We start from the raw sequence: 11434 nt of genomic DNA on the forward strand, positions 1-11434 counted from the left end.
AATTCTCTAATAAGCAGCTTGTCATTTGGAATTTGAAGACAACATTATTATAGTTCATTAGTTACACTTTATTTGCATCTGGCAATTAGTTTGATTCAGTGACTCTTGTTGTGATGTAATTAACCATTATCTTAATTAAAAGAATCATAATCAACATGTATGCGCATGTCTCTTGCTATCTCCCGACTTTCCTACTGCTGTATGCCTTGGGAGCAATGACGTGGTAGAGAGCTAGTGACTGGATTATAATATAAGGACGGCTGCTAATGATGCCTGAATGAGTGTTATACACGTCCGAATCCTACGTATTCCAGAAGTTCCCGAATTTGTTATATTGTTAGTGTTCTAACTTGTAAACTTTTTATTTACATTGTATAATGAACAGCAAGAGAATGCATAATGTGCTCAAATGAGTGCTTGTGACATTTCTTTGCTACTTGATGTAATTTAATTACATGTAATAGCTGTATTTTTAAATTAGATGTATCGTATCTCACATATACATTCTACACGTATGCGCTACTATAATAAGCATTTCTGGTAAGGCAAGTTCCTTCGTAATGATATTTGCCGCAAAATGGAACAGGAACGCCCAATGACCGCATCTTTCCGTTCAAGATGTACGCCAACTTATTTATATGCTGAGACTAAACAACATCCTGTCCCTTTAAGGGTTTTACTGTACACACACAAACTGCCCTCGTTTTAAATCTCTGTCACTCTCGTGGTCATTTCCGGCACGCACGCCTACGCAGAGGAAGCAGCCTATCAGCGCGCGGCGCACGTTACGAGCGTTCTAGACGATGAGCTCATCCCCGATTTGGGATGACGTCAAATACAAAATGGATGGAATCACGACGGCCACACGCTCGGCGCAATTCTAACATCGGCGCCCGTTCTAGGCTGTCCCGGGCGCCGAAAAGAAGCCGAAAAGGTGAGCTGAAATACTACGCGACTCCGGCCGCAGCTGCAGATGCCGCTCGCGTTGTCCCGTTAGCCGCCGTCCTGGGAAAAGCGGCCTTTCCTGACGTAACTCTGAGGTGATTCCTTTCTCCTTCTCCTCTCACTAGCGACCCGTCGCTACATGTTTCGGATGCTGAGTCTGCGCGCTGAGAAACGCCAGGCGCGGTCTTCTGCGCACGCGCACTACGCATTCTAGTCAGGGATTGTCTACTCTTATTTGGGTTTTAGGCTCGGCTCTGCACTACTTGAGCAGTTGCACTGCTCCTCCAAAGTAGTGTATACCACCCTAAATGATGGGCTTGATGTGCTTACGTCTGTTCACTCTAACTAAAACCGATTGCATCTAAATAAAAACGTAAAAAGACGATCTGTATTATTTGCCTACTGTATTGGGTAACCTAGTCTATGCGGTTGGTTATATGTGGTTGTGTTGTGAAGCGACCTATTGCATGCGGATATATGAGGCGTTCAGATTAGCCTTTAGTTTATATTCGTATCGCAAGCACTAACGACGATTTACAGTGATAGTAATATAAATAGAGAGGGAAAATCACGAAATGATTCATTTCTGGTATTTAGGGGAAAATGATTCTGATTTTCCAAAATTAGATTAATTAATTTTGTTCCCCTCGTTTTGTGTTGAACAATATGTTCCGTACTGCTTATCAAAGTGTTTGTGTTATCGAATGATTTTGCGCTGAATGTCGAAACTGTAGTAAGCGTAACATTTATCTGGCGTGCAGTTATCATTATGCATAGTCTTAATATTTTTTTTCCCCCTGAAATACTAATTATGTAAATCAACCCCATTGAATGTGTTGACACTCTCCTGCACACATATTTATTTGCTCATGCCTAAAGTAATTTAAAAGTAGCCATTTATAATTTATTTTTATGAAGTACTATCACATTTAAGTAAAATTATTGTTTTAAGTAAGTGTTGTATATAGTATACTGAAGCTGAAATGTTGTTTCTATCCTGGCAGCAACGATGGAGAGCTTGGTCCATTACATTAATCCTGCCCATGCCATCTCCCTGCTCGGGGTCCTCAATGAGCAGCGTCTCAAGGGTCAGCTGTGTGATGTCATCTTGATTGTAGGAGACCAGAAATATGAGGCGCACAAAAGTGTTCTCGCTGCGAGCAGTGAGTACTTCCAGTCCCTCTTCTCCAGGAATAACTCGGAGGCCCAAACCACGGTCCAGTTAGACTTTTGCGAGCCCGAGGCTTTTGAGAATGTCCTGAATTATATATATTCTTCATCTCTGTTTGTGGACAAAGGCAGTCTGGTAGCCATTCAGGAGCTTGGATACAGTTTAGGAATCCCTTTCCTGACTAACATCATGTCAACTAGGCCTCAGGTTTCCTACAGCATCTCCAGAAAGAGGACGTCCTTTTCTGAGGAGGATGATAATCGTTACCAGAAGAGGAGCGTCATTGTTTGCCAGAGTAGCAGCAATCAGCCCACCTCTAGTTCCTCCCATTTCAAAGGTCTAAATCGTAACGGAAAACCAGCGTCAGTTCAGGCACCCCTCTTGACACATGAACATAGTTTGTCTGCAAGAGGCCTGTGTAAGTCTTCAGAATATGACCGCCCACGAGATGCATTGAGGAAAACAGCATCCAGCCATAGAAGCTCTATCGAAACCACAGGGAGCCCAGACAATAGATCCAGTGCACCAGACACCCTCGTCAGAGGGAGGGCTGTGGACTTAGTGTCCACTCGACCACAGTTAACCTCTTCGGTTTCCCTCAGTGAGTCTCAAATCCAGCACAGCAGCTTACAGGCAGGCACTGTAATTGCTAAAGAGGAACTGGTAACTCCACTTTATAACCCCAAACAGCCATTTACTGGCCAAACAAGTGAATCGAGCCAGACCGTTGACCGAAGTGGACCACTCATAAAAAGCCTTCTACGCAGATCCCTGTCAATGGACAGCCCTGTTCCAGTGTTCTCCCCAGCATTGGAGCTCAGTAAGGAGCAAAGTCGAGTACAGTCTGTAGTCAAAATGGCCTCACAAAAAACAACCGACACGGACCCCACAGAGCAAAGGCATCAAAATTCAACTGCGACTGCGCCACTCAGTTCTACATCCAGGAACTATTATAAGTATGACGAGGAAGATGTTCATAAAACTGAGGTCCATGTGAAAACAGAACCTAGTAGCCCGCTAGCAGATCCATCTGATATCATCCGGATTACAGTCGGTGATAGTTTACCAGTTAACTTCAAAGATTTCCAGGTTAACTTTGATGAAGGGCCCAAAGGATTTTTTAAACATTCTGGGAAAAGAAAAGCTAGACTTGACAATAGAAGGAATCAATTAAAAAAGTCCAGGGGTGGTAGTGAATCTGACTTTGCAACTAGTGATAACGCACAGACTACTTCACCTCATAATTCTGACTTGAATGACGAGAGTGAATTGGGACAATCAAGGCAGAACAAAATGTTTAAGTGCTGGAATTGTTTAAAGGTGTTTCGGTCAAATGCCGGACTCTATCGTCATGTGAACATGTATCATAACCCGGAGAAGCCCTATTCCTGTGGCATTTGTCATAAGCGATTCCACACAAACTTCAAAGTATGGACCCATTGCCAGACGCAGCATGGCATCATGCAGAACCCAGCTCCATCCTCCAGCTCATACACAGTATTGGATGAGAAGTTTCAAAGGAAACTGATTGACATTGTTCGAGAGAGGGAAATTAAAAAAGCCCTAATCATGAAACTCAGGAGAAACAAGCAGGGAACGCTACAGTCTCAGCCATTTAACAAGAGGGGTCTGAGAACGTGGTCCAAGAGCTACATGTGCCCTTATTGCGGAAAATTTTTCTTGTTTCAGTCTCAGTTCAAGCAGCATCTCAAGATGCATCCTTGTGAGAAAATGGATTCTCAGACAGAGAGGGAAGACTCTCTAACCCAAAAGGAGGACCAGGTAGCACATTTGAAAGAGAATAAAAACAAAGACATGTACCCTTGCAGGCTTTGCAATGAGAAGTTGTCATCGTTATTCGAGCAGGGAGATCATGAGAGGGGGTGCCGTCATGCAACCGTCTGCCCATACTGTGGCCTTCGGTTCTCAAGCCCAGTAGTGAAGATGGAACATGAGACCCATTGTGAGTACAAGAAGCTAACATGTCTGGAATGTATGCGCACGTTCAAATCCTCCTTCAGTATATGGCGGCACCAAGTCGAGGTTCACAATCAGAATATAATGAATGTAAAGGAACAGCTGACCCTCGGCGTTCAGGATGGTGGCGGCAAAGTCTCGGATCTCGTCGGTGCCGCGGCCTCTAAAGAAGATGTCACCTTCAGCGACTCATCGGGGCAGGCCATGTTTGATTCAGAAGAGTCATCCTTCATGCCAGAAGATCTAAGTGCTTCCCAAGAACCAGGAGAGCTGAGGGTGAAGGAAGAGCCTGAAGAGGAGGCAGTGGACGAGCAGGCGAGACGGGTATCTGTCGAGATGCCTGCGGAGGAATCTGGTGTGTGGCCGTGTGAGAAGTGCGGCAAACTCTTCAGTGCCCACAAGCAGCTAGAGCGCCATCAGGAGCTGCTATGCCACATCAAGCCCTTCATCTGCCACATCTGTAATAAAGCCTTCAGGACCAACTTCCGCCTCTGGAGTCATTTCCAGTCCCACATGACCGCTCCAGAGGAGCCGCCAACCAGAGAGTGCGCAGATCGACGTATGTCCTCTCCCTGCCCGTCTCCACCTCCATCCCTACCGGTAGCTGGAACTCCAGCTCCTCAAGCAGAGTCACCAGATCCAGCCTCACCTGGAGCAGAGCCAGCTACTTCAGCACACTCCGTCTCACAGATTCCTGAGCAAAATAAGAAAGATGGCAGCGCTCCCCCTACCAGAGACACCGCTGATAAGCCCCTAACTCCTCAGGAATCAGACACCCTATTCTACCACGCGCCTACCCTCTCAGCCCTGACCTTTAAAAGGCAATACATGTGCAAGCTTTGTCACAGAACCTTCAAGACAGCTTTCAGCCTGTGGAGCCATGAGCAGAGCCACACTAATCCTTGACTGTTTACCAGGCTTATGAGATCTGACCGTAGGTAGGTTTCTGGATACATGCAGCAGCTTTGGCAGTCATATGATGAATTTGAAAGCTTTTAAGATGATTTAGTTCAAAATCCTGACACTTAAGTTCTGTTTAAGGTTGGAAAGGCTTTGTTTGACTTTTTGTTAGTATGTTCAAGCAAAGGTCCATGAGTTTAAATCTGGTTACTTTGTTTACAGCAATAAGAGTGTCCTAAATATCTTGATCTTGCATCATTTTCTCAAAATAATGGGAAATGCATCATCATTTTTTACTAGCCTCACAGTAGTGCTTTAAATTCAAAATGCTATCTGGAACTATTTGATCTTTAGTTGACAGTATGCTTTAGGGACAAAACATTGGTTGCTAAATTGATTTCTTTGACTTAAATCTGAAGGGGAAGCAAAGATTTTTAAACCAAATCATATAATAATCATTTATTGGATTATTTGAAGCTGCCTTTTGTTTTTATTGTCATTTTTGCTAGCAAATTTGTGGTTGGCTTACCACAAAAGATTATCATCACCGTGCTTCAATACAGGTGTTTAAAGGTTAGCGTCTTCCGTGGCAGTTGAATGTAGTCTGGCGGTTGCGGTTTAATTTCTTAATTTTGCTTGCCTCCAAATCCCCCTCCCTGTGTGATAATTTGCCTTGAAAAGTCAGAAATCAAGCGCCTGAGTTACATGTAACTCTTCTTGTTATAACCTATTATTATTATCATTATTTAATTTCATACAAGAAAGTGCTTTAATCATTGCAACTTAATACTGATTAAGTGCTCTTGCAAATTAACAATTGTCTCGGGTCGTGTCAAGATTTTTACAAAATAGTTTTTGCTATTTCTGAATAGCAGTCTTAGCTCTGTGGAAGAATTGGCACTTTCTAGCAATCTGAAAAAGCCATTACATGTTCAGCCGTATCATGTTCAGTATTTATTGTATATTTTGTTTGCTGTCAGAAATCCCAGATACTTGTACAGAAGAAATTACTCTTTGTGGCAGTAATTATTTAGCTTTAGTTATTTTGAGGTTATTTCTATTATCATAGAACATTTGAAATTAGAATCGCCAAAAAAATTCTTATTGGAATGTTTTTTTTTCTGGAGGTTATACATCCCAAGAAGTAATTTCTTCAATTAACATGTCAGAATGTGTTTTTACTCCTGATTATTATTAGCATGATATATTTACATAAATGTACTCAAAATATGTAATTTGGCTAAAATGAGTTGTTGGCTTCAAAACAAAAGGAGGATGTTACTTAATTTCAAAATGGAAAAATTATACAGCTGATTGTGTATGTGCAAGGGAGTATGACATCAGCGTAAATTAACTCCCTCTACAACCTATGGGGTTACTTTGACACATTCCATTTCAATGAATAATTCACCCAAACCTGTTTTGCTTTGAGTCAGTTCTACTTCACTTATTTACCATAAAGTAATAAATAGTGCCTTAGATTTTAATTTGCGGACATTTTGTGGAGTGGGATATTATAGAAGACTGTTCCTCCTAAGCTTTTTCTACTCCATAACAATAACTAAAGGAATTTTATGATTATATATATTTTTTTTTGCAATTTGCACAAACTGAGAAACGCATAAGTATGTTTCTATATTGGCTGGCTCATTCACGTGCTACAGTTTGAATTGTTTTTAAATGCCTATTGCATTTAAATGGAATGTAATCATTGATTGTGTTCCTAAACAAAAATCTTAAAGCCATTTAGACAAGTAGCTGTAATTAATTCAGTATTGAGTTGGTGAGCTTACATTGGATTTTCATATTCTACATTTGGCTATACTGTACCTGAGCAGCAACTGACCTCAAAAACTGATAAAATTAGGATCACACACATGCCAATTTATGCCATATGCCGTGTTCTTTTGTAAACCATTCAGTCTGATTTGCTTTGTGTACTTTCCTAATGAGTGGTGTAGATCTCTTAGTACGTATATATATATTTGTGGGTCTGTTGCTTTAATTCTATTCATATTTACATTTATAAAGTCCTGTTCTACAGATTTTTTTAAAAATTGCATTTGTATGCAAGTGTTTATTATGAGGTCCTGAATCAAGTTATTCTAAAGATTGAGACTGATTAGAAGAAGCATGTATAACATATAGATTTGTAATATATTTGTTTTTACTTGGACTAATTTATACAGGTGTGGAGAGCTCATTTTCTCTCAAACGTAACAGGATGGTGTAAAATTGGTATGCCTTAGAGCGACAGTGCCCGGGCTTTTGGATGGAGAGTATTTGCCCAAGCAACCCATTGAAGAGCTTGAATCCAGAATGATTGCAAGTTAAACGTACATACAAAAACCAGTTAGTTATTTTTATTTATTTTTATCTTTTTTTGGAGCTGATGTGAAATATTGTTAATCAAATTTGTACCTCAGCATACTTCTGGTGCAAATTGTCATGTCAGGCATCAATGTTTGTATCCTGCACAATGAATTTTGCAAATGTCATGCCTTGGACACATATACAGGATGTACAGTTCAATTTGTACTTATTTCCTTGAATGTACCGACCTGTAATTTTTTTTCTGTGGATTTTGAAGTTGAACAGTGAGCTACAGGTTACCCCTGATGGTAGGCATAATTTACAATGTCTCAACCTAAGCGAATATGTCAGTTTTCAGAGATATTTGAAATATTTTGATGTTAATTTAATCAGTGTAAATGATCAATTACAGTTGTATTTGTAATAGGCTATTCTGGTGTATTTTGAGTCTACTCCGAAGGACACTGAATGGATAGGTGGATACTTTTTTTTAAGCAATGCATATGGCAGCATTTGTACAACCTTCAGTTTTCCAGGTGTGTTTTCTGTTCCTCTAAAATAACTATTTGGTTGTACTGTAGTATCACTGCAATAATTTTAATATTTGTAATACTACGAATTGTAATACCGTGGCTTCAGAATTGGCACCAGTTTTGTCTTAGTGCTTATTTTCTACTGTTTGTGTGCTTTGTTTCTTAGCTACTGAAATAAAGAGTGTCTGTTATGTACGTTTTTCCGTTTTGCTGTTTACTCATACTTTTTTAATTACACCCATTTGGATGTCCTTAAGAACACAGCCGACACCCTGGACTTGGTTTGGCATCCAGGAGGGGCCTGCAGTTGAACCCTTGAGCAAGGTACATGCTGCGAATTCCACCAGTAAAATATCCAGCTGACTACATGGGTAAAAAATGTGAGTTGTTTTGGATGACAGCAGCAGCTACTTAGCTAAACCTAAACAGAGTTTTCTGTCACTCTAGGATGTTCTTAAAATAGATGGCCTTTCAAATGGTTTATGAAAATTCCCAGAGAAAAATAGTCCAAATAATGAATTTTATCAACATGAATTTATAGTGGGCAGTAGAAATTTGGGGGGGGGGGGGCTCAGCGGGTCATGGTGTTGCACCTTTGAGTGGGAGGTTGCCGGTTCAAATAACATGGATGGAAAAGTGAATTCCCTTTTAGGCCTTTCAGCAAGGCCCTTAACCTCCAGGAACTGGCTGACCCTGCTTCCGAAGATGTATGTTTTGTTGGAAAAAGCGTATCCTAAATAAAATCTAAATTTTATCAATCTGGTCAATCTCAGAAAACAGATAGGGCAGGGTAAACTGGATGGGATTCCGGTCCATCACAGAGGACATACTCTTGGCAATTTATAGACCAATTTACCCGGTGCGTGTTTTCAAATTCTGGGAAGAATCTGATACAAAGATGGGGAAACATTAACATGGTACACAAACCCCTAGTCCCAGTGGCTACCGTTGCAACTCACTGAGACACTAGTTTGATATTTTGTTCTGATTCAATGTTGTTTCAGCACTGTTCCATGTGTGATGCCAATTTCCATTGTTCAGTATTCTGTCTAAAGTGATAATCACATGGTCAGTCACATGATTCATACAAGCCAACAGTCTGCCAAATACTCACTTGCACATGAACTCCCTTAAAGGTACAAGGGCTACAGAACTTCCACAGCAGCCTTGAGCCAAAACCATCCTGATGAACAGCCACTTTATTTGGTAAATACATGAAAAGCCGGTGAGAATAGGGCGCCGCTTCTGAACAGATGGTCATTGCCATGGGTCATAGAGATGTTTTCCAGCCTGAACAAGAAGTGACTAATTTCTTGGCTAGGAATCAGGAAGTACATTTGGGGATGTTGTCTACTCTGATGAGGCATTGGGGAATTCAGAGGGACTGGAAATCACCAGTAGGATTAAGAGAGGACCATTTTCACAAAACTCATTCAACATTTTGCAAATAAATACAAGAATATACTTCACATCAAAAGTACATATCTGCTATTAGTAGCTGGATTTGTTAAAAGCAAATCACATTATTGTAATAACTGTTACAGGTGTAAATTGGCACAATAACCTAACATTTCTCTTTAAATTTAACAACTAAATAAAACTGCTTACCTTTAAATAATTATATTGGTGGATTATCGCTTTGTGTTAAGTTCCTGATTCTAGATCATAGTGTAATTAAGTTTCCCTTCACAGTCTGGAAACACCCCTTATGTGTGTGGGCCCTGCTATGCATCCTGGGTATCACCTGCCTCGTGCCCTGAGCTTCCCGGAATAGGCTCCAGGCTCACTATAACCTATTATTAGATAATGGAATAAATTATTTAAAAATGATCGGATGGAAGGAACTTAGCCATACAAACAATATTTAAATAAGACTTCAAAAAGCAATCAGTTTTATTTCTGAGGTTTCATTTTGAAGTTTGAATAAAGTTGCTTTTACAGTACATACATATAATTAGCTTAATAATAGCAATCTGAAGGTATTTTACAACAGTAACAAAATACTCAGAACATTAAAACAGTGTTTTTCCCATTTCCAGGATTATGTTCAGTTACACCCTTTCAAACAGACATTTTATTCAGCATGTAGAGCATGTCTGTTAAAACAAGGTCAAAATATGATGGATAAAATCCAGTATTCACTTCCACAAAATACAAAACAAAAGGAACTTAAAATGCTTGCATTTACAATAGTTTTTTTCAGTGAGGGTCTGTCACCTATATATAGGGCTTTACCTATGAAGGAATTTGGGATTCCCAAATCTTAATCACACTGTGACTTTCCTTCACTGCCTGTCTGATGATGAACCTACACACACAAGTAAATCAACGAGGATCAACATCCTCACAGTGCCAATGTGTCCTTAATTAGCCTGCGCACTGTAGTGCTCACAGACGTGCCAAGTGAATCTGTGATCTGATATGTGATTTTGTACAGGTATGGCTGGACGTCCTTCAGACTGGTGTCAAACACATTGTCCACCTCAGACTGCGTTGGCATCTTGGGCAAGTACTCATGTCGGTTGATCACCTCCACAATGTTGATAACCTTCTCACCCAGCTTCTCTCCCACTTTTTCTCTGCATATCTGTCTTTCCTGTTCATTGGCCAGGTTGACAACATTGACCTTGATGCTCCAAACCTCCCAGGGGATGCATTCGTCTGAAAAAGGCCAACGGGACTTCTTCTTCTGATAGAATTCCAGAGATATCTGACCCATGCCGTCACTGCCCGAGTTGCTCAGTGCTTCCTGGAAATTACAAATATTCAAGGGTAAATGACACATTTACGTTCAACAATAAAACTTTTATTTATTTCTAATGTCAAACGTCTATACATTGATTAACCGACTAAATCACTTGCACAAATACCAGATAAGTTTTAAAGTACCAGTAAATTACCTTAAATTCTCCAACAGCTTTCCTGATGGCCCTGTCGAGTTCTTCAGACGACACTCGTACGAAAGTGAAATCAATAAAGTCACAGTCTATGTCCTGCGTACCAACTGTGCCAATAGAGTAGGTGCCCTCCTTCTTGTAGTGAAATTTGCCTGTGCTTCGGTGCAGCAAAATAGTGTGCAACAAGGCCAGTATGGCCTCGTCAACCTGCCTTCCCTCTACTGACACCTCCAGGACTTCCGAGCGGCAGTTCATGGTGTTTTGCTTCCTCGCAGCTGCAAAAGGAAGTTACAATGGAAAATGTCCTTTCCACTTCGGTATCCGGCCCTTTTCAGCTAGCGACCTAAATGTTTACGCGCGATGGTCAGAACTAGGTCGCCAAACGCAAAAATAAAAACCTATAGACTGTGTCAGTTTTCAAACAAGATATATTTAACGCTGTATTTATGTCCCAATTGTCATATATTCTTTGGAGGCCTATAGCTTTCCCCCCACGAATACCATACGCATAATATACTACCATACAATATCCACTTTATCTTTCCTATATCAGCAATAAAATGTCGCTAACAACCGGATGGGCGGAGCTAAGTCGGTAAACACTGGCGTCAGTACGGCAAGCAGAAAGGGTCAATTTGAGCTTTTAGACAACACTCGTGAGTCGCTCGTTATGTCACCTGTGACTGTGAAATGAAAAA

General features: G+C 40.7%; 2 protein-coding genes across 4 annotated transcripts; one reads left to right on the forward strand and one right to left on the reverse strand.

Annotated features, from left to right (window-relative positions):
* The first annotated feature begins 759 nt into the window (after positions 1 to 759).
* On the forward strand, positions 760 to 8034 carry zbtb21 (zinc finger and BTB domain containing 21). 3 transcript variants are annotated; one of them, XM_023833127.2, is made up of 3 exons: positions 760 to 934; positions 1950 to 5031; positions 7183 to 8034. In XM_023833127.2, exons 1-2 carry the CDS (start codon positions 826 to 828, stop codon positions 4997 to 4999), a joined length of 3159 nt encoding a protein of 1052 aa, XP_023688895.2. In that variant the 5' UTR covers positions 760 to 825; the 3' UTR covers positions 5000 to 5031; positions 7183 to 8034. The 3 variants fall into 3 exon arrangements, with proteins under 3 accessions (XP_023688895.2, XP_023688894.2, XP_023688896.2); XM_023833126.2 differs by having other exon boundaries at positions 762 to 934; positions 1950 to 8034; XM_023833128.2 differs by having other exon boundaries at positions 813 to 1040; positions 1950 to 8034.
* Positions 8035 to 9702: 1668 nt separating this feature from the next.
* Positions 9703 to 11336, reverse strand: atg101 (autophagy related 101). The gene is made up of 2 exons (XM_023833098.2): positions 10740 to 11336; positions 9703 to 10588 (listed from the first exon to the last, which is right to left on the reverse strand). Exons 1-2 carry the CDS (start codon positions 10989 to 10991, stop codon positions 10184 to 10186), a joined length of 657 nt encoding a protein of 218 aa, XP_023688866.1. The 5' UTR covers positions 10992 to 11336; the 3' UTR covers positions 9703 to 10183.
* Positions 11337 to 11434: the final 98 nt, after the last annotated feature.

Source organism: Paramormyrops kingsleyae, chromosome 6 (genome assembly GCF_048594095.1).
Source record: "Paramormyrops kingsleyae isolate MSU_618 chromosome 6, PKINGS_0.4, whole genome shotgun sequence".
Classification (NCBI taxonomy): domain Eukaryota; kingdom Metazoa; phylum Chordata; class Actinopteri; order Osteoglossiformes; family Mormyridae; genus Paramormyrops; species Paramormyrops kingsleyae.